We start from the raw sequence: 24,517 nt of genomic DNA on the forward strand, positions 1-24,517 counted from the left end.
TGCGCGACTTAGCTGCCCAAAAACGGATGAAGACAGTTAAACAGCTTACTTTAACTGAGATGCATGTAGTAACTTGCATTTACTGCAAGGTATGTACACATTATTCATAAAAAGATCTCTTTCCTTAAAAACAGTTCTTTTCCCTCATTTCCACTATACATACAGTAATTATTTAAACTTAGCATTTTTTTTAAAAAAAATCCAATTATCCGAATTTTTGATTATCTGAATGGGGTCCTGGCTCAATTGATTCGGATAATTGGAGTTCTACAGTATTAAAAAATTAAAAAGTTGGAAAACCAAAAATTTGAAAGATATAATGTCATCGTTAGCTTACATGATTACATCCACAGAGTCCTTTCTAATATTGTATCGCATGAAGCAAAATACATCAATGCCACATGTAAGAAGCGCAAAAGCAGAATGCTTTACTTTATTTTCCCCCCTTGTTTTCCTTGTATTTTATCTTATTTTATGAGTTCTGCAGCTTACGTGCAGAAAAATAAAACTTCTCAATTTTCTTTAATAATCTCTTTTCTTGAATTATTTCTTCTCTGTTTAATGTGTTCATGACATTTATATATTAATAGTAAGACATTTTCCCTTTGCTCTTTGTGGGAGTTGCACAACCTATTTAATAAACCAATTAAAATTACTAAGATTCCCCTTATTTCCTAAAATGAAACATTTTACAGATTTACTTTGCAAGATTTTCCCTTACTTATATTGAAAAGTCCAAAATTTCGTGACCACACTTTGATAAACGTTTTCTGTCTAATAATTAATAAAAAATTTTTGCACCGTCCTTTATTGCCTAAGACCTGTTTTTTATCCTTCCACTCGGTAATGTCGTTATTTATATATGAAAAAACACTTTACAAAAAATAATAACATAACATGTGAGAAATAGCACACATAAAAGACAGGGAAAATATTCTAACATAAATTAAAATTAAGGCAAAAAAAAAAAAAAAAAATTTGGGACATTTAAGCCTCGCAGTGACCTGAATGTCCCAAACTCCACTATTACAAAATTTTGCAAGCAATTATTGATAGAAAATTTGGATCATAAATGACTCACCCACTACTCTTGGGTGGGAAGGAGCTGACCTGACACTCATACAGGCCTTAATCCAAGACACCTAAACAAATAATAAATTTATTATACAGGGATGAGATTGGCCAAAAGACAAAAAAGCTGAATTTCTAAGCAAGTAAATTGTGCAATCGTTTAATAATAAATTACAGACAATTTAAGATAATAAATAACAATTTGTTGACATAAAATTGTGTTCTTTATTATTATTAAATAAATGATTACATCAATACTTAACATTTAGTAAAAAGTAAAATTACCAATGGAAAAAATAAGCTAGAAATTATATTTTTCTTCAGTTCACATAAAAGACAATTATTACGTGAGAAACTGCATGATTTAGCAAATTAAAACTACTGAGAACATGGTCTGTAATAATGGGTCTTACTAATATCCAAGCACCTTAAATCATTCCACTTTTTTTTTTCATTAGGCTTAACATAATATATATATATATATATATATATATATATATATATATATATATATAAATTAGTAAATACAAGAGAACACGAAGAAAGTTTAGAAAAACAATAAGTTTCATTTATTGCGCTTAAGCTGCAAGTAAACAGAACTCATTAGATAAGTTCAAAATGAAGAATAAAACAATATATATATATATATATATATATATATATATATATTTAAATTCATTGCAATAAATATTTTTACGAAAATTTTTATAGAATAAAAATACAATTATGTTTAAGATCTATAATTTTCAAACCAATATATTTTTTATTAGTTCTTAGTGAAACATATAAATAGGGTCTAAAAATATTTTTCAAAGGTATCAACACATTTCTATGTCCAAAAAATTGTTAAAGTAACTTAATTAACAAATTATTTATATTTTCATTATTTATAGACATTTACATTTAATATTTCTTCATAATCTTCTATCATATTAAATATTATTCACTACAACTATTATGATTTGATATTTTATTTGAAAAATTATATTCAAAAATTATATGAAAAACATATTGAAAACGGTATGTAACTTAACCATTTTGAAATTATCACTCAACAGCCAATGTGTTATATCTACTTTTATGATGAGTTTACAATTTTTTTCCAGCCAAAACTGATATTAGGAATTAATTTTACATAATATCACTAAATCTAACAAAAAACATACTAATTTTAAAACAACCAAAAGTTAAATAGAAATAAATAAAAAAAACAACAGTATTTTAAGTTGCAATGCTAACTGAGAAAAATTATTATTGAAATCTAAGTTTGAATTTTATTCCAATAGACATTAATAACAAAGTTTCGGATCTTTTAATTGAGTAGGTTAAAATTTTTATGTAATAATCTGCTTATCTTTAAGAAATAAAAACAATAGCGTAACAATCTAAAACTTTAAAAAAATTTTACATTGCAGCAAAACATGTTATTAACAGTTACCAAACGTTTAACTTTCTTGTTAGGAGCAAATCATGCATTCTTATTTACTACTCAGGAATAAATATGTAAAGTATTTTTGAAAAAAAATTTAGGTTTTTACCAAAAAAAATAAAAATAGAAGCATACAAAATCTAGATATAGAAATACCAGCTTTGAATTTGATAAACTCAATGTTGAATATCATCTTAGATGTTTCATAAAAGTTTAAAACTACATTTATTTTCACTTATTCCATTTATTCTGAGCCAGCAATTTCTAATCTTTTATTAAATATAAAGTAAATTTTATAAGAAATGAAAAATTCCCAAATTTTCTTGAGGAAAATTTAACAGTTAATAGTTGCCAGATCACTTTCAGAGTTAATAGTTGATTTAAAGATCAATCACTTTTCACTTTTAACAGAGACAAATTCAAACAAAAAGTAGCTAAAACTTTACATCCTTATATTGCAGAAATTTCACTCGAAATTAAATACATAGTGTTGAGGGGGAAATTTAGCGTAAAAATGATAAGATGGAATTACCTGAAAAAATACTTCCTGCAATCCACCTAACATGGCTTTAAACCAATAATTGTTGAAATCCACACCTTCTGCTTCACATCGAGCTTTATGTTCTGTCAAAAGCATGATGCACCTCTAACAAAAATAAATACAACAAATTAAACTTTAAATATACATTTCTATAGTTGAACTATGATTTATTACATTCACTTCAGGAAATCAGATAGTTTCAACCTCATTTAAAAAAATTAAATTGGGACAGCACATTTTAGTGATGTCTTAAACAGACCATAAACTTGACAGTTATAAAGAAAAATATTAAATAATCTGATAAAATTAAAAGTATACAATCTAATGTCAAATGCAACCCTCAATGCCTTCACCCTACTTTCAAAATATTACCTTGCATTCCAATAAAAAATTAGTAGGAAAAAATTAACTAGCTCACAAATTTCTATAATTGTCCTTCCGACTCATTTCAAAATATTTTAATTAAACATCTAAATTCCAACATTAAAACAGCAAACTGTAAAAGTACTAATTTAAGGTGTATAAAGAGTTAAATCTTTGGACCAATAAAATAAAACCAATAATCAAAACAAATCTGACTCTAATACTTTTTAAACAAAGATGAATAATTGATATGTATACAGTAAAAAAAATTAAATATTTCCAAGAATATTGAAAATCTGTCACAAGTAATTTTAATAAAAATAAATAGTGCTAAACTCTGAGCTTTCAATAAAATAGTGGCTTTAATTGCTTCAAATTAGAAATAGTTTCTCTCTAACAAATTCTTAAAATATTTGCACCTTAATGATATAAAATAATCCAAATAAAGTATTTTTTAAAACATTTACACTTTATAAAATATATATAATAAGTTAATTTGAAATACACAAAAAAAAACGGAAGTCTTAATCTCAACCATGCATATCATGTTATGCTGATGATTTAAGAAATTCTCAAAATAATTGAATAAAGAGAAAATGCATCAGAAGAAAAATTTGTATGACATATCATGTACTACACATAGTATCACATACTACATAGACATTTTTCAGAGCATAATAATTGTAAATACATAAAAAATATTAAATTTAATGTTTTTAAAATACACCTACACTATACTGATATTTTATAAACTCTATTTAATTTTCGAATGGAATAATAATAATTAAATATTGAATTAGAATTTTACCACAAATTATAAACTGCACTGGCTTTTATTACTAGAAACAAAAACAACAAAAAAATATTATCTATGAATTAATAAAAGTCATAAAGTAGGAATCTTGCTTAGATTCAATTTTAGCATAAATCATATCTTCAGGGATGATTGTGAGCCCAAGGCAAATTTACGGAAAACATTGAAAAATTTACGGATTACATTGAAAAATTGGAAAAAATTTTAAACAAGGTTTTTTTTTTCTTTCCTTTTTCACAATATTTCTTAGTTTACTTAAAATATATTCAAAATTTTACACATACCTATGATGACCTGGAGAAGTAATTAAAATTTACAAATATATCTTTCTTTTTTGAGTTTATGATTATGACAACTATTTACTGATAAAAAATGAATAATAATCAAGAATATAAGCTTAGAAAGTATCTCTCTGGCTCTCCCTTACAAACAAATAAAATAAATCGTGTTTTCAAGTTCCACCTTTGAAAATTTGATTTCCGGAAACTTCTGTGATCAATGATTTTTTGAAACTTCTGGACTTTCGATCTCCGGAAACTTCCGGATCACTGTTAGCGAAAAATCCAGATTTTTTCCATATCTTCCGTATCAGCCCTGTATCCTGCAGGTCTCCTAAATTAAATATGACAATTATATGAGAATACATGGTAGTCTAAATTACATAAAATGAAAAAAAAAATAGGTAAAACTGTAAAAGGTTTTTAATATATTTTATTTGATGACTAAATTTTACATGCAATCAATAAAGTAAACAAGTTTTAAATACTTGCATATTTTTTAATTTTAAAAAATATACAAGTTTTATTACTAAATATGCAATTTATTATTTCTGTAACAATTTTAAAGAGGCTACTGCCTTATTGAAAAGAAAAAAAAAACGGGCTAAGAACACTCGAATAAACTAAACATTACGTTTAGAAAAACAAAAAAAATTCAAAGTGAATTCAACTATGTTTTCTAATGAAGCTAAATTAAATTCTGAAAATTTTACATAAATATTCAAACGTCAAAAACAGCAGGTTCGAGGATTGTTTTTCCTTTCAATAGACCAAAGCAGCGGAATGCTTTCATGCCCCATCAGGAGTAGTAATTGCACTGGTTGAACAGAGTGGGGAAAAAAACTTTTATAAGAGGATTAAATATGGATAATGGAATATAGCAAATTGATAATTTTAGTGAATTGATTATTAAAAAAAATTACCAATTTTTTGCAATTGATTGTAAAATAGCAGTTTTTTTAAAAATATAAATAAAATGTTTAACTATAAATATATTAATGAAATTAGTTCAAATTAGTCGCCTATTCTTAAAAATTGTCGTTTATATTATCATCACTTTAAATATTATCATCATGATTACGAAGCAAGATTAATTCCTCAGAGTAAATATCATTTAATAAAATAGTATAATCTTGAAAATTAAAGATAATTAAGTCATCAATATATCTAAAAACAAATTTAATACTAAGAGTACATTTTTTTCATAATAATGCAAAAATAAGTTAGCTAAGAGAGAGGAATAATTAGATCCTTGTGGTATTCCATCAATTTGAAGAAAAATATTCCTTCCATTGTAAAGATAATTATTAAAAAGACAAAAATTAATCAGAATTTTCCAAATAATCAAAATCGCAACAAAGGATATTTTTAAAATCATAGTAATAATTCCAAAGGACATCTTTTAGTTTAGAAAGGGGAATGCTATTGAAAAGATCCTGGAAATCAAGTCGCAATAGAATTAATTTTATTATGTTTAATGAAATCTAAAATCGGTTGATTATTACTGATAATCCAAGAGAAACCTTCTTTAGAAACATTGTTAATAATTTTATTTAAGTAGTTAGAGAAAATGGTGCCAGGTTTAGTTAGATAAGTATTAGATCCACATGTGATAGTTCTAAATTTTACAGGAAATTTTTTAAATTTGGGACTGATAATTAAGTAAGGAAATTGTATATTGCTAATTTTAAGGACCGTGGGAACTCTGATTTCATTAAATTTGTTGTCTAATAAAAAAAAAAAGAGAGAATTTGATTGTAGAACCTTAGAACACTTACAACTTTCAACATTTTTATTCACACAAAAGTGCTATTAAATCGGTATATTTTATTTACCATATTTGTTTTTGATGCTCAGAACATAAAATAAAAAATTCACATATATTTATACTCACATATATTTTTCTACTAAAACAGTTTTGTATCTATCTCATCAGTAGATAAAAAAATTAAAAAAAATTTTGTAGGATGAGAGCTATCTGAAAATAATTGGAAAGTACTTATGTCCTTTCTCCAAAATATTCACTCTTCATTTTTTAAAATTTTTTTTTAAAAGTTTTAATCATTTTAGCTAATTTTTGAAGCCAAATATTACTACATACCTCCTTGTAACCTAGATATGGTAGAGTTTTTGCTGGTTTGAGGTTGAACAAGAAGAGTTAGTTTATGACATTGTCCTGTAGCCCTGTACATAGCCATGACCGATAGATGGCACTCATTTTCATCGTCACTGGCATAAAGAACGTTATCACCTTCCTTAACCTCATTGAAGAAGAACCTCCCACCTTCAAGATCTGAAATTTGAAGAAGCATTAAACAAAACAGGAAAAGAGAAATAATAAATTAAATCCTACAAGTACAAAGAGATTTTATTCAAACAAAAGTAGATGCTTCTTCAGAGATGCCATCTTTTTCTGCACTAACTGATGTTGCCCTAAATGCTCAATTTGCTTCATTCCTCTTTTGAATTTCAATAAGTTTAATAAAAATATTACAGCAACAGATTTTCTCCAGATAACAGTAACATATTTCAGATGACACTTTCGTTTAAATGAAAAGGAAGCAAAACTAGTTAGAACACCATTAACTACAAGTAATTTTTGAAAACCACTATCACATTAACGAAGATTAATTTTATTACGAAACATTAACTGGTGATTCATCTCAGATCCTAGAGCCAATGAGACAAAAATAATCTGAACAATAAATCAGTTTATTTCAAACTGAACAAACCCAAAAACAAATTGCACTCCAAAAAATGACACAATTTATACCAAAGGCCGGGATAGCCTGGTTGGTAGGACTATGGGCCCATGTCCCAGATCATGGTTTGTCATGGGTTTGATCCCCATCAGACGAAGACTCCGGGTGTATTAAATAGTGACTGACGGAAGTTAAATGTGTCGAGTTACAAAGTCCACCATGTTCCCATTACAAATCATACCTCTGGGAGTACTTAATTAGGAGTTTCCTTATCTTCAGGATTGCTTCACAATTACAAGGCTATGAAGTGGAATATTAGCAGTCGTGAACCAAAAACTTGGGTTGGCTGTTCAACGACTGTTATAAAAAAAATTTATACCAATCTTATTAGTTTAAATCAAATTTCATAATACACAAAACTAAAGCCAATTTTTTTAATCACAAAATGAACATATTTCATATCGAAAGTAAGTAACAAATTCAATATAGTTCACATATAGGACATCTGTTACAAATAAAATGTTTCTAAAAAAAAATAAATAATAATACGGCCTGATTAACCCCATTCCTGCATTCTAGTAGAAAACAACTTTTTTTTCTACTAGAGTTCATATTTGTTAAGCTACACTATGACCACCATTCCACTGAGTGTGCAGTTCAGCACTGAAAACTCTATATTCAAAATAAACCAGAATAAGAAAAATCCATCAAGAATTATGCTGAGTTTTAATCGCTAAATCTTAAAATTCTACCATTTGTTGAATTGACTTGTTAATTGTTTCAGATTAATAGTTTAGTGTAATAATCTTGTTAAATTCTTTTTTTTTCTTTTCAGTTAAAGGTCTATCAAATTGGTTGAACAAATTATTTAGAATAATTTGTAAGATATAAAAGTTTAGTTATAGGAGTTTATGCATATAAATTAAATACAAACTAGAAAACTAGGTAAATAAAGTAAAACATACAAAACGTATTACCAAGCACTAGTTCAATATAATCTACAGTATATCCTGCATCATTTACGTAGGTTCCAACTTCTTTTCTCTGTAACTGCACATTGCAAAATTATACTGCGGATAACTTAAATAGAAAAAATAATATTAAAGAAAGGCACATGCATAAGTTTAATAAATTGAAAAAAGATGATAGCTAAACAAGATATATGGTCTAAATATTTTGCATGATAATTTTTTTAGAAAACATCGATATTTTTTATTGAATTGATACTGATGCTAATATAACACAGGGATATAACAAACTATAAATAATATACTATAAAGCAAGAATTTGATATTACTCTATTACTTAGAGGGAGGGGGGAACAAATATAAGTTTGAACATAATATACACAAAAAATGCAAGTCTTTATATTAATAATAAAAGCTAATAGATATTTTTTGTTTTAGTTTTCCTTTTGTTTTTCAAAACTCACATTTGAATAATATTACAACTAAATACCAATGTCCTAAATTATTCATAAATTAAAAAGCAAATAATTAGACAATAGCAAATTCATTCAAATCTGAAACAGTTTAAACTAACAATTATTTTCAAACCAGAATAGTTTAAAAAATTAGTTTAATGTAATTTTCTTAATGATATATGACTGTATTGGTGATATTTAGACAACATTTCTATCTAATTGTCAAAATTAGCCAGTAAGTGATTAGTCTACAGAGTGTTTCCAAATGGTGAGGTTCCATTTTGTAAGTGCAATGTTTTTTAAAAATGTTTTGTTTATATTTAATTGCCTACTAAATAAGTTAACACATAACAATGAAAATTAAAGTTGTTAAAAATCATTGTTATTCTCATAAAATAAAAATTTATTTGAAAAACAGTCTCTCACAATTTATATGTTACTGCTATAATATAATAGAAAAAATAGCACAAGAATTTGAAAATTTCCAAACTTATAAGTTTTAATAATTTTTTACAACTGATTAGTCATGGATCAGTGAGCATCTTAAGACATTTTTATAAACAATAAAAACATCCACCTGGATCAGCAAAAAAAATTTTTTTGTCCATTTTTTCCAAACTTGCTTTCCTTGTGCAAAAAAATACCCGTGAAATAATTTTCAAAGCAATTTTCATTAAAACATAAAGCACTCATTTCTGAAAAAAAGATTAATAACTAAGTATGAATATGAAATAACAATAAAAATCAAACCAATGAGTAAATTTTTAGTGTCATTTCATGTCTTGATAAAAAATAATCCAAAAATATTTATCCAGACATTGTTAGCATTATATAAAATCTAAAGTTTAAATGATGAAATAGTTTTGATAATTATAGAAAACAGCATAGAATTTTTGCACGACCAAAAATGAAAGGCAAAGTCTTTTCAAATTCTTAACCTCTGCTGAAAATAAAAGCTTAGTAAAACTTAGCAAAAATTCTTTAAATTCTTCTGACATTATTTTTTATTTTAATTTTTTCATAAGTAGATAAACTTGAAACTACACAAGTATAAAATCCATTATTCAATATTAAGTATTCACCAAATTTTTTGGTAATTAATGTACTAAGCAGGGGTAATTGTGACAAGTGAAAAACCCTAAAATTTTTGAGTGCAAAAAATCTATAAAAATTTATATACCATACAAGTTTTGTATTTGACATAATTTTTTTCAGGGTGAGTAGTCAAATCTTTCAACAAAAAATAAGCACCTTTTAATGACTTTTTAAGCACTAAAAATATTTTAAGCACTATAAGTATTAACAAAATGCAAAATAATTTTCAAAGACTTTGCATGATCATGACAAAATGAAGACATGCTTCATTTGCCAAATGAAATTCTGAATTTCACCAAATCACAAAAAGATGCAGACACACACGCTTACTTTTAACTGAATATCAAATTCATTTAGCCAAATTAGATTTGATTTGGGCAAAAACTAAATAGAAATAGAATATTTAGTAGTTATTTAGAAAAAAAATGGTATAAATTAAACTCCAAAGGATTACATAATTAAGTTGAAACTTTAAAAAATAAACATACATATAAACTCCCCAATTTTATTTCTAATCTGATCTTTAATGAAATAAATAAGAATAATTCTTTTGGTTTGTGATTTCAAATTATTATATTTTAAAAACTTTTAAACCATGTTTTATTCTTTAAACAAGCTACCTTTAGTACTAAATCGTTGAAGTCAATAAGTAAAACAAATATAAATGAAATAAAACTACTCATTGAAAAATTTATTATTTGAAGCAGTCTTTATCTTTTTCTTTCTCAGGTCATCCTCACAAAATCCAAACAAATATAAAATTCAAAGTTTATTCATTTATTTAATACAGTAAAACCTTGTAACAACAATATTTTGGGGACCAAATTAATATATTGTTGTAGAGATATATAGTGATATATCGAGGGCCTACATACTTTGGGGACAGAAAAAGATTTTTTTCAATTTTAATGTCATACATGTATTAACCATAAATGTATTTATATATTACGCAAAAAATTAATTTTCAGAGTGTTAATTATGGCTAAATATTAAAAACAATTGTAAAAAATTCAGATCATAAACATAATTGAAAACCATTATTATTGAAAATAATCTGATATTTTCGTTTGTTTATTCATTTTTTTTAGTGATGTAACAAATAGTGATGGGGCCGAATATTCGGACAAATTTTAGGCCGAATACCGAATATTCAGTGACCGAATACTTACTTTTTAAAAATTTCTCTTTTGATTGCAATTAAAGTAATTTTCAAATTTTAAATTAACCCACTGGCGGTTAAGGAAATGGGCAAAATTGGGAGAATGTTTCTCCCCTACACATAGTCCCCCTATCAGTTAACATGGGAAAACCGGTTTTGCTATGCAGAGAAGACTGCAGGTTAAAATGCGACTTTTTACGTGCAGAACCGTCAGTGGGTTAAAAAGGAAATAAATATTAACAAATATGCTTTTTTAATCCTTGTATATTTAAAAAAATTGTAACAACTTGATTTATTTTTTGTAATAATTTAAATATCTTGATGCCAATAACAAGGCAATATGGCTTTTATAAATCTAAATAATTAATAATAGCATATTTTAGTTATAGTTATACTTGTAATTTATATGCTATTTTATTTAAGATAAGAACTCATTACTTACTACTGTTAAATGTATTCTTAACTTTCTTTTTTGTCAGAAAAATTATTAAAACTCAGAAAATTACGAACTTTTTAAAAAGTTTCACTTTTGAAATTTTAAATTAAAAATGAAATAAATATTAACAAATTATTTTTTTTAAACTTTTTACATTTTAAAAAAAAATTAACAACTTGATGTACTTTTTGTAATATTTTATATATCTTGATGCAAACAATAAGGCTTTCACAAATCTAAATAATTAATAATAGCAGCATAATTAATAATAGCATATAATTCATTATTCGGCCGAATAACTTCAGTATTCAGCTAGGCTGAATATTCGGCAAAAGGGCCGAATATTCGTTACATCCCTAATTTTTTTGACTGTCAAGTTAGCCATCAAAGTATGTATTGGTTCCAAAGCACGAAAATGATTTTCGTTTGTGAATGGTGCACCACCCACTCTCTACAGAAAAAAATTTCCTTTCAGGTGTTAATGTGATAGCTGTGGTCATTTGAGACACATGATCAGCTTTCAACATTAAAAAAACAACAAATCAGATAGGAATGTTACATCTGTGACTTCTTAAGAGATGAGGGAGACCATTCTAAGAATGGAAGCTCTTGGGGTGGTCAGTAGTGAGTCCTATCTTGTCAAAAAAGATGGAAAAAATGATAAAATAAGATTTTTTACATTATTTGAAGACCAATAATAAATGGAGAAAATAAGGTTGAAATTTGGAGAAAATAATCGTTTTACAGGGGTTAGTTGCTTCAGAAAATATCGTAATATTGAAAGGGGCATGACATTAATTCATATGCAAGTTTGTTGGGACCACAAAACATTATCGTAATAAAGGGAGTTATTGCTGTATTGGATATCGTAGTAGCGAGAGTTTACCGTATTTAAGAAATAACAAAATCTAGACAAAAGAACTAATGCAATTACCTAAATCTGTTTGAATGTCAAATAAATATTTTCAAATCCCTGAAAAGTGAAAATATTTGGACAGTAATGAGGACCTTTGAAAATAAATCTGGAAAATTTCATGCAGAAATTATTTTTCTTTGGTTCTTAATTTCTAGTAACTAGTCAAATAATTTAGCAGTGCATTCAGCAACCACTGTGTCTATCATGAAAGTAAATTGGGACACTTTTATTAAATTTCAGAAGAAAATAAAGATTTCATTTTGAAAAATTGCTTCAAAATTGAAAAAAAGAGGAGTGTTTTTTTTCCTTAAATTACGAATTTTACTTGGTTTTATTTCTTGCCTTTACATCTATTATAACCTCTTACTTTAATTTCAGAGGAAAATTCGGTTTTCTAGTTGGAAAATAGCTACAAAGTTCAATTAAAAAGTTATTTTTCTAAAATTGTACTTTTTTACTATTTTTTAATCGGAATTTTACTTGATTTTATTTTATTGTTTGCCCCCTCACTAAAATTTCAGAGGGGGCGACTGCCTCCTCTGCCCTCGGCTGGCACGCCACTGTCATCATGAATCTTTTTACCTTAATTACCATAAATTTCGTTAAAAACAACGTAGCGTACGACGCACGAAGAAGAAAATTTAGTCACGGAACGAATTGAACCTGAAACGAAAGATATGGCAGTATCTTATAGAGTGTCTAATAATTCAGCCAGGTACTGTATTACTCCTTGAGCCTTTTTTTTTTACTGTCTCTGCAATTCTGCAGTAAAATAAAAAAACTAAGTAAAGGTGTTGTCTGTAAAATAAAGGAAATATCAAGATATCCAAATAATTTTTTTAGTGATTATAGTGACTGATTTATGTTTGTAAGTTGCTGTTTAATTGCGTCCAGTAACAGATTACACTTCATAGTTTTAATAAATAAACTGGAAAAAAAACTAAGAATGAAAAGGCACTACGACCACAAAAGAAAAATCTCCTGGAAAAGAATTAAGAAAAATTAAACCTTTAATTCAAAACCATAAATTTTCTTTTGCTGATAACCAACTAGTTTTTTTTTGTTGCTGACTAGTGGAAAAACAAGTTACTTCTTTCCAATAATGATTTTTAAGAACTATGTATAAATCTATAACAATAACTGATCCCCCGTGGTGGAATCGCAGCGACATTGTCGCGGAATGTTACAGAGTTCTTGTAGAAAGATTTTTCTTTATAAGAACAAAAAAAATGTACTTTTATTTTCTGCAGGAACTTACGCAGAATATTTAAATCATGCATTTAGATAAGTAATTTTTGACGCAGTCAATTTAGGCCGATAGTATCATAAATTGATGTAATGTTTTGATTGAATTTTTGACAGTTATTGATATTGATTTTCACATGGTTTTTAAATATCCCGATATATTTCAAACAATAAAAATATTAGAATCGTGCATTTGAGTAATTACTTTTCAAGGCACTGATTCTATCTAATTTTCAGCAGTCACTTGCTATTGATTTCCCCATAGTTTTTAAACCTGAAACTCTTTATACGATATTATTTAATACAACCTAATCTGGAAACGAAACATGCATTTGAGGAGTCTGATTTGTGTGATTTCGACTTTGATCTTTTCTACGGCAATTACCACTATGGATTTCAGTATTTTTACTGCGATGATTATTTACAAAATGTGAAGAAGGAAATAATTTGTGCGTTCGCAAACAACAAAATGTGAGAATATAATAATCCAATGACAATAATCCAATCATAATATTAGAATAAAAAATTATTACATGTTCAATTAAAAAAGTATATATAGGTTTTTTTTGTAAACACAACGTTTTTCTAATTTAAATTAGTAGCAGATATGTCTGTTATTATTAAAAGTGTCTTGCAGATAGATATCAGTGCCAGAAAGTTTTGTTGCAGATAGCTTAAAATAATTCTGCCACAGGGAACTAATTCACATTCAATTCAAATAGTGTTATAATTATGTGATGCACTTAAAACTTAAGAATGTACATAGCTTACTTAAGAGTATCATCTCCAGCTTGAGAAGCATTGTCTTCAGTGTAAGTTCCAAGTAATTCAATCCTTACTTTGGCAGCCAACTCACTAATAAAATAAACACATTAATTTTTATTTAAATAGTAACTAACTATATAAAACTCTTCATTAGTTATTTTGTTAATGATTGAAGAATATACTCAATACAAAAAAATGGAGAATAAATTTAAATTCAGATAAGTATAAAGCTTAGCTCACCAGACATTATTTACATCAAAGAAAATATACAGTCAAATTCCAAAATAGCAAAAATTTGAATGCAACGAATATTTTAAGAATACCTAAATGTATCTCTATAGAAACAATGAATTAAAAATACTGATATTACGAAATTGGTAATCCGATTTAACGATGATGAAAATAAGCAACATTTCTCATTTTCTCTCATGATTAGAGCTGCAGGTCTTGCCGCAAAACTGTCATCTTTTTTTTTTCTTCCTAAAATCTGCTAATTTCTCAATATGTTTAGATTTTTAAGAAATTGCTTTAAATTAGAATTTTTGTTTTCATTTTTTAATTTATTATTTTAATTTAACAGAATTTTTTACTTTTCTGAGGCCTCAAAATTACCAGAAAGAGTAAAAAAAAAAAAAAAAAAATTATGTGTAATGGAAATGCTCTTGAACGGAAATGCCGCGTTATAATAAAAACATCTATAAAAAATAATTTTTCTTAAAAAGAAAAAAAAAAAAAGCTAGATAGAAACAAAAACAAAAAACGTTCTTAATTTTTTTGATGAAAATTTTATGCTGAAAATCTTAATTTAAATGTTTCATATTACCATATTTTTAGAAGAAAAAAATTTTTGTAAAATAGTTCATTAGTAACATTTATTAAAAAAATGCTTGTAAAAGGAAAAGTTAATCAAAAAGAAAGTTAATTAAATTTCCTAAAACAAAACTTTAATACTGAAAACCACAGTTTCATGCTACTGGTTATTCATATTACAGCACAGGAAAAAAGTGATAATAAATTAATAGTATGAGACATTCTGTTAAAATGTTGAGTAATAATAAAACCAGCAAAAATGAAAAAAAAAATCCTTCTCAATTTTTAGAATTAAAAGTATCGAAAAAATGACGGAATTTACCTATCTGAATACATATATATATATATTTTTAAAAAAAGCCAAAACTTGTGGCTCAATGTAAACTAATCTAGTTTCAATTCTTCAAATTTAGTTTTTCCATTTGTCTTGTATATGATAAATTTGCTAGCCATGTGCAGAAACATGGATTTTAAAATTTAAGAAATTTGTGTAAAAAATATATCTAATAATAAACAATACTATATAGTTAAAAATACGATTTTATATTATTCTTTATCAGATTTATACAAATTCAAAAAAAAAAACTTTTCTAAAGAATATTCTGCTTAATATTTGGCTGATCTTTCGACCAACTGAATTTTTGACAAAAGGGTCAAATACTCGTTACATCCTTAATATAAATGGATATCCCTAATATATTTTTGGAACCTGAGAAATTCATAAAGAGCGAAAAACATGAATTTTTAAACTGCTCACTGTTTGTAGTTTTGACTTCAATTTTTTGTTGGTTAAGTGATCTTTTTCAATTAAAAAAAAGAAAATGTTTACTATATAAAAAAATCGAATGATCAATAAAAAGAAATAATAAAGTACACTACCAAATAAAAATTAGATTTTATTTTGAACTATAACCGTTTTGTTTTTATTTTAGGCTTTTGTTTAAAACTTATAAAATTTTGTTCAATTAAAGTATTCAAATTGAATTTGTTGAATTCCATGACAACTGAAACCAGCAGTGAATTTTTAAAGTTTGAGCAATATCTTTGTATTTGGTATCATTGTAAAGGAAATCTATTGCAATTTATGAATTTAAATGTTATTCTTTGGAGTTAAGCATGAGTATAGCAAAATTTATCATAAATAGATAGGCTTTATGATTTTGACTTATTTTACCAAAAAAAACTGTCTCCTTTAAAGAAGAATAGGTTATTAAAATATTATGATTTTACATACAGCTTGACTTATATTGTAAAATAAATTGTTCATCAGTCTAATTATGCAGTGATTACTGTTAAAAAAAAATTTTATTATTGCTTAAGTCAAAAATTATCTCAAAAATATGTTTGTCCCCTCTATTACAATTATTCGCTTGAGGTCTTACAATAAAGTCTATAAGTACAAGCATGTTATGTTACATTTTTGAAAAAAAAATTATAAATTTTAAAGTTTCTCCTACAACAGAGAGGACAAAACTAAATGTCCCCTCTGTTACGCAAAATTGATAAGTTGACCATTAAGGAACTCTAGGAATGTAAACAAGTGCTAATGCATCCCGATTCAATTAGTTTAAACCAGTTCCTGCACTATTAGAGCACACTTTTTATACAAAGTTGTGCAATTTTTATTTGACATTGCGCTTAGTTTATAGTTAAAAGTTTATTAAAGTGAGTAATCAGTATGGGGAAAACAGCAGCTTAAAGAATGAGAGAATATAGAACTAGAATGTTCTATATTCTCTCAGATAAATAAAGATATTTGTAAGAAGAAAGATAAAGAATATGAAGCAAATGTTTATGATAACAGAAGTATTTAAAAATAAAAATTTATAGAAAAATAGATAAATTGAAAAAAAAAAATGAAGATAAAGGAAAAATAAAAATGCACTGATACAAGCAGTAGAAATTGAGGAAGGATATTTTCTTTATAGTATTCTTTAGGCATTGGGGAAATGTATTAAAAAAGCCAACCATGTATTATATGTATTTTCAAGAAAACATTATACTGTTCTCTGCATATTCTGTAACCTTACTACCAAAACAAAAGAAATAGCTTAGTAACCGAGTTTCTGATGAACCAAAAAATGTTTGTAATAAATTTCTACTCATCTAATAAACTTTCTTACCAGACTTCTGGTAGAGCTGAGTGTATGATTGTCAAAGAAAATGGACAGAAAGTCCACAAAGCCAAACGTGCACCTTGATGGAATTTTATCAGGTATCAAAGCAGTTCCATCCAAACATAAAAATTGGCAAATCTAAGTTTGCTGTACTACGACCTATCCATATTTTATGAGTAGGTAAAACACCATATAAAATGTGTATGTGCTATTCACGAGAATGTGAATTTACTATTAAAATCATAGTTGTTTGCCTATTAACTATATAGAATTACTAAATATAACAACTTGCGACAATCACTCAATTGACTTTTTACTTTATAACCGTCGTGCAATAGATAGTTTCGTAACTGTAAAAAACTCTAAGAAAAAATTTAGTAGTTAATTTTGTTGCCAAAATAACTGAAATTAGGAAAGAAACAAACAAAGCACTTTTTTTTTTAAACACAGTCTAGTAAAATAAAAACTTTCAAATATAACTACAAAGATGCAGCACAGTTTTTAATAATAGCAGTGCTCCAACTCCAACTTTATATAACCGAAGAGTAACACAGTCTGATAAAATAGAAACTTTCAAATATAACTACAAAGATGTAGCACAGTTTTCAATTATGGCAGTGCTGCGAACTTCAACTTTAAATAACCGAAAAGTAACTCATAATAGTGATATTTCATTTTAACTTTTCGTCAAATCTGTTACATTCCAGGTCCTCTCTGTTACGAAAATGTGTTTGCAATTTGAAAAATCTTATAATAATTTATTTTACCTTGAAATGTGATAATTTTAAAAAAAGATACAGATAATGTTTCGGATGGTCTAAATCACAGAATTTAGCATGAATAACAGCGCATGTCAAAAATATGGGATTTCATTTGTCCCCTCTGTCACAAGTACTTTTAATTAACTTGCAATTTATCTATGAGGATCTTTTATTATTTAATGCCAATTAATTAAACATTAAACCCTAAAGTATCATATTCCAGTAGAATTTTTGTTTTCAAAAATATTTAATATATTTTTTAGAATAAAATACTTGTGTGATTTCCCCTCTGTTACGCTTGGAATTCAACATTTATATTACTTAATTATGCACCAAATTTTTTCCTACTTTCATTCTATGAGCATTGCAGTCCTTTTTTAATTAGAATTTATTTTTAAAATGAATTTTTGTATTGCAAAATATGATAAAAAAGCACTCCTTTTCTCCAATGTTTATTTATTTATTATGGTAAATCTATTTTTGATATGATAAAAATGGCAATTTTTTTTAAAAAAATTATCAGTTTTTTCATTTTTTAATGAATTTTAATACCTGAACACCTTTAATTTTCTACAAATATATTACTCAGTTCATTGATAAAAAAAAATTAGAACACTAATGTTTAAATAAATATTACTACAGTTGCTGTTACATGTCCAAATACACGTGCAGTCCTTCGTTAGTCAATCTGCTGTGCAAGTGGCCCTTCACTAAAAAAGGTTGTGCGCCCCTAGTTTACATGATCCAAGCTCTAAACATAACAAGATTTCCTCAATTTCAAACAATTTTCATTCAAAAACTTGGATCAAATAAGTAGGCCTCAAAACCAGGAATGGCACAACTATAGAAACAAACTGTAAAAGTATGGGTCTATACCCTCCTTAACACTGAATTTGTAACAAAAACTTTTTTAAGATACAGCGATACATAAACAGATTCATATACATATCTAAACATATTCAGAGCTTAGCATTAAAATAAAACTTACACTATCAGGCAAACTGCAGCCATTTTTGAGGCAGGTGCTTTTGTAAGCTTTTCGCAAAATGTGTGAATAAGTGGTTCAGTCTCACTTTGTAGTACATTCTGCATCTGAAAAAAACATTCATCATCAATAAAATGAATGAGAATCAAATTGATCACTGACATAGGCTCTAACTTTGAAGGCTATCAAGAAATTATTTGATAAGTAGAAAAACAAGGTTAGCAGAAAAAAATTGGTTTGGACCCACAGGGCTAAAAAGAATAGAAGGGCTAGTTCACTCCGCTCTTAGAACTGAAGCTACGATTTCCCTCCTCGTGACGTCACTGTGTCCACAGATCTCGGAAGATTGCACGCAAAGATATTATGATAACTTGGCATCTTTCTCTTTGCAAAAATAAGTTAGACTTTTTCTGGTTATTAGCTTTCAAACTTTGCGTAATTAACACATTATTTCCATTCATAAACATAGTTTAAAAAAACTTTTTTGGCCAGTATATTAAAAAAATATCATTTTAAACTTATAAAAATATTTTACAAGTTGTCCAAAATGACACTATAAATACTTTATTTTAAAAAGTTCAGTTTTACCTTTAATTATTAAGAAAAATGAAAGTATATATCGACACTTTTTAATCTACATATTCTTTTATAACAATAAGTTGAGTTAAATTTAGAATTCCCGATTTTAAAATATGCTCTTAATAGCAATTTGTTCATACCTTATCATTAGGAAACATCAACCTTAAACGATAATTACTGAAACAAAATAATAATTTAGGTTCATAATGACATTAGAAATTTTACAATTGTTTATAGATACTTAAATTTACGATGGTATAATTTATAGATATTTAAATTTAAGAGAGTATAATTTTAAAAAAAAATCATAAATATTAAGAATAACTACATTAAAAAATATGTTATGAAATTAGGAGAATTCCAACTATATACTATATATTTTATTTATACTTTTTATTTACATTTTAATTTTCTTTGACTTTATCCATTTTTTCACCTGCCTTTCTTTTTGAAGTAACGAGGCGGTTTATATTTAGATAATGAATTTTTATAAAAGTTCTTAAGGACAGAATAAACATATTGCTGTTTTATATTAACTGTGTCATTTCGGAATTCATTCTTTACATAGTTGTTCATTTACTTTAGGGAACATGCGGAAAATTATATTTTTTTCCCTTTGTTTCTCTATTAAAATTTTTTCAAGTTGCAATCGCGCAAACTGGCATTTCAATAATAGATTTAAATTCTTGCAAATTCGCTGCAAAAACTGAGGAAAGTCATCATAGAAAATAACAAATGTCTTAGAATATGTCGCAAAAAGAAATACTCCAATATTAGTTAGAGCTAGTAAGGCCGAAAGCTCCGTTCTTGAAGTAAAAGTGCAAGCTTTGCGCCAAAGTGACGTCACTAGAGAAAATCGGAGGATTGGCGCGGCGAGAGCTACTTCAAAGGAGTGACCAGCCCTTCTATTCTCTTTAGCCCTGTTGGACCCATTGTTTTTTATCTGGAAAATTTCTTCAAAAATATTTTCTTAATTTACCATAATTAAAGCTATATTATGTTCATTAATTGTCATATGTAAATACTACTTAAATGTTATGTGTGTATACTTCATGATTAAACGTAGAAGGCAACATTAATCTTTCGTCCAAACAATTGTAAGTGCTGACAGAAGATCAAGAATTTTTATTATTCTATTCAATGCAAAATTATGCTTAAGAGGATGTCATACCAGGGCTCGAGAAAACTCAGAAATTTTACTCGTCCCCGAGGACGGCTTGTCCAACAATGTACCCGTCCTCCTTTGAAACTAACCCGTAGCTTCTAAATAAATAAAAATATAATTTTCTCTCATTTATTACAAGCATTAACATAAATTGCACAATGAATTAGTAGTTACTAGGAGTACAAATACTAGGATTAGATTATTCAGCAATAAAAGAATTAACGGGATTTCTAGATTAGAGGATCATTTAAGAAGTGAAGCGCTAGACTCTAAAAAGAAAACAAAAACTAAAAATGTATCACGAACATTAGCGAAAAAATGGCCATCCGCGCGGACGTCGGATTCGAGAAATTTGCTGTCCGCGGGGAATTTTTGACCGCCAAGGACGGGAGGACGGGTGATTTTTCGAGCCCTGTGTCATACCACATGGGAAACTGTTCGTTGCAAATTCTCTTTCACCTTAATAACTAATTTAAATTAAAGAAAAAGTGAGTTCAGACAAACCTAGAATAAGTAATAAGGTTTCAAATGCTGGTAATAAAGTATTAAAAGTATCAAAATGAAAATAAATTATGAGAAGATAACTTCTGATTACGCAATGGTTACTTCCAATAATTTGTTCGCGTTTTTAAATTTAGAAGAAAAAAATGTCAGTGATTTAAACTTGATAACTTACTCTAGGTTTGTCTGAACTCAATGCTTCTACACTTTGAATTAGTTATGGAGATGAAAGAGAACTTTCAATGATAAGTTTCCTTAAGGGTATGGAATTCTCTTAAGTCATTTTTCAAAACAAAACATAAATGCAGGAAAAATGTTTATACCCAAAGTAATAAGTGTAATGTTAATGAAAAGAGAAAATCTGGCATTTCATGCAAACTAAATTTGTTTCTGAATTTAAAATGTTTCAAATAAGGGATGTGTAAATTTTTATTCATTAATGTAATGGTTCCAATTTCAGTTTCTAAAAACTTTTTACTAACTTCCATTGTAAATGTTTATACCCAAAGTAATAAGTGTAATGTTAATGAAAAGAGAAAATCTGGCATTCCATGCAAACTAAATTTGTTTCTGAATTTAAAATGCTTCAAATAAGGGATGTGTAAGTTTTTATTCATTAATGTAATGGTTCCAATTTCAGTTTCTAAAAACTTTTTACTAACTTCCATTGGTTCAGTGGCTAATCGTAGAAACTATTTAATAGAATTAGTGAGTTCAATGAAACTAATACTAATCGTTTATTTTTACACTACAGTATTTTTTAATACTTATGCCACATTCATGATTTTTTTTAAAGCTTCATATTGCTTTAAAAAAAATAATATTATCCATAAAAAAAATTTTTTTTAAAACAGATGGGACTAAAATTAATGTTAATGTATCATAAACATTATAAAAAGAGGAAAATAATAATTCATAGAAAGTGAAAATAATGAGATGCAATCGTAATGATAATTATAAACGGAATCTTTTCACTTCAATAAGAAAAAATACTTTTAAGAATACATTTTAAATTAGAATTTAATTTGAGACTATTTTAATAATTCTTTAAAGAAAACACTATCACATAATAATTTGTTATTTCAGAAAAATAAAACCATGTGTGGACCGTGGTTTCATTTTTTACTCTTAGTTATATGTTTATGTCATAATTAGTGTCATTAGTTAGTTTATGTCATTAGTTAGTTATATGTCATAATATGTTTAGGCATTAACCTTGAAGGTGGCTTTATGATTTTAAAGAGTGTAGAGCTCTTGGAATTTCGTCTGTTATTTTCATTGTCTAGGTATCTGCATCTTCCTTATTAAATGTGAACCTCTGGTACTTGTTTTTCTTATATGTGGACCTGCAATGAAAAAATCAGGTAGACTCATTAAGATATATTTAGAGCTGGCAGCAATTGTTCTTTAAAGAAAACTCCCAATTAACAGCAACTTTACCAGCTCCATGAATTTGCAACAGCCAATCACATCTTCTAAATCAGTCAGAAATCCTTCATCTGAATTCTATCAAATAGCTACGACGATCCTGACACTAAAGAATAAAATTATAAATCTCAATAATGGGCAGAAAAAGAGACAAACTTTTTATTCAGTAATATGTTTCTACTCTTAGAGTTGTTTCCTAAAACTGATCTTTTTGGAATCAAGAGCTTTTTCAATAGCTGAAACACTCAAATAACATTTGGAATTATATGGTTCAGTTTAGATTTTAATAACCAAATTTACCATAACATGATAAAAAGTAGGTTCTTAGTGGTTAAAAAAGATGGAACTAATCAAAACCTGTTAAAAATTGGCAACCCATAATTTATTTGCATGTTTACTACTTATAGCTGATACAATTAAATAATATATATACTTTACAGTTAATACTTGGCAGTAATGGATAATATATAATTCAAAAAGCAATTAAGGACTAAGGATGTACTTAAACATGTTCATTAAAAATATTATTTTAAACATGTTTGTGACTAGAATTATTCTCTTACTATGCTATCATAAACTCAGTTTAATAAATACTTAAAATAATAAAAGCATTTTATTTTAATAATAACCAAAACTGCTATTATTTTTTGTTTAGTACCTTATCCTGCAGCTTATTACAGAAAATTATTAATTTTTGTAGTTGTTGTTCCTACCTGAAAATAGCAAATTTGTAGGGAATAACCTATGTACTATATTAAAGCAACTAATCATTAGACGCATGATTATAAAACTAGTTGCTTACAAAAGAAAAAGCAGACAATTTTGTTCACTGCTGACAAAAATTTACTAGCACCAAACAGGCATCAATATAAAAATATCCTTAAGTAATTCTATACCAATATTTTGTCCTGAAATTAGATCCATTACAATATTTTTTTGTTTTAAAACCCAGTTTTTTTTTAAAAAAATTAATTTTAATACTTTATGCTCTTAATTTTAATGAATTAACGCAAAGTTTAGTAAAAATCCAGAGTTTTATAAAATTTTTTGACAGACCTCTCAAAAGATATGAGTGTCATTTGACTTGTAACTATATCATTTAGGTACTATAAAAAAATAATAGTTAGGTTCGTTACAATTGTTCCTAACGACTCACATCACATTTCTTCAACTTTAATATGAAATCAAATTAATATTACAATTTTATTTCATATTAAAGTCGAATGAATTAATAAAAATCACTCAGATACCATAATTAAAAGAAATATGAGAAAAACAGTTCCATGCCCAAATGCTGATTACAGAATACAAAATAAATTAAACTCAACCTGCTCTTCATCAGTTGAATCATTAAAAATAGGAGCACTCATCCTAATTCGGAATTATATTTATTAGAAAATTTAATGTCCTATATTTATTTCAGAAAGACTAAATAATAACTAGAATCCTGAATCAGAAAGAGATCAAATTTTTTGTTTTGCTAAGTCTGCTTGCTGCTGCATATATCTGTGCAATTTAAAACAAGCTTTTAGCTTTCAAAGCTTTGTGGTAGTAGCTACAAAGGTGGCGTAGGTACTTTATTTACATCGCACTACAGCTGCACGATGTGCTATTGGTAATGGTAAATTTTAGAACATCGCTTTAAGTGACAATTTATTTTATATCATGTAAAATTTATGAAGACTTAAACTCCAGATTATTTAGTTTATCTGGTGATTGTTTTAAAAGTTTCATTTTAAATGTTCGATTTTTTTTTTAAAAAAAAAGATAAAATTGATGAAACTCAAAAATATTTTTATTTTTTTATACTTTTTGCTTTAACAGAATATTTTTTTTAGATGAATGAATTTTATTTGACGCATTTCCTACCACAGTTTCGCTTCAAAAGCTCTCTCCTCTCATCTTCGCAATATACCTTTAGGGGCCCACTGTGA

General features: G+C 26.8%; 1 protein-coding gene across 13 annotated transcripts in view; it reads right to left on the reverse strand.

Annotated features, from left to right (window-relative positions):
• Nucleotides 1-24,087, reverse strand: part of LOC147806677 (uncharacterized) — a 42,093-nt gene extending 18,006 nt beyond the window's left edge. For 6 of the 13 annotated variants that reach the window (XM_087149265.1, XM_087149269.1, XM_087149264.1 and 3 more), the window contains exons 1-10: nucleotides 23,912-24,087; nucleotides 22,596-22,689; nucleotides 22,371-22,501; nucleotides 18,914-19,017; nucleotides 14,244-14,327; nucleotides 8,176-8,278; nucleotides 6,598-6,789; nucleotides 4,681-4,830; nucleotides 3,033-3,146; nucleotides 1,082-1,142 (exon numbers count right to left, since the gene is read on the reverse strand). In XM_087149265.1, the coding sequence (XP_087005391.1) occupies nucleotides 3,118-3,146; nucleotides 4,681-4,830; nucleotides 6,598-6,694 (276 nt within the window). In that variant the 5' untranslated portion in view covers nucleotides 6,695-6,789; nucleotides 8,176-8,278; nucleotides 14,244-14,327; ... (2 more) ...; nucleotides 22,596-22,689; nucleotides 23,912-24,087 and the 3' untranslated portion in view covers nucleotides 1,082-1,142; nucleotides 3,033-3,117. Of the gene's footprint in view, nucleotides 1-1,081; nucleotides 1,143-3,032; nucleotides 3,147-4,162; nucleotides 4,831-6,597; nucleotides 6,790-8,163; nucleotides 8,279-8,700; nucleotides 9,317-14,243; nucleotides 14,328-18,913; nucleotides 19,018-22,370; nucleotides 22,502-22,595; nucleotides 22,690-23,911 lie in introns of those variants that run through there. The other 7 variants (XM_087149268.1, XM_087149260.1, XM_087149261.1 and 4 more) reach the window with 7 other exon arrangements.
• Nucleotides 24,088-24,517: the final 430 nt, after the last annotated feature.

The sequence above is a fragment of the Parasteatoda tepidariorum genome, chromosome 8 (genome assembly GCF_982258835.1).
Source record: "Parasteatoda tepidariorum strain Cologne lab strain chromosome 8, Ptep-v5.0, whole genome shotgun sequence".
In the NCBI taxonomy this organism is placed as follows: domain Eukaryota; kingdom Metazoa; phylum Arthropoda; class Arachnida; order Araneae; family Theridiidae; genus Parasteatoda; species Parasteatoda tepidariorum.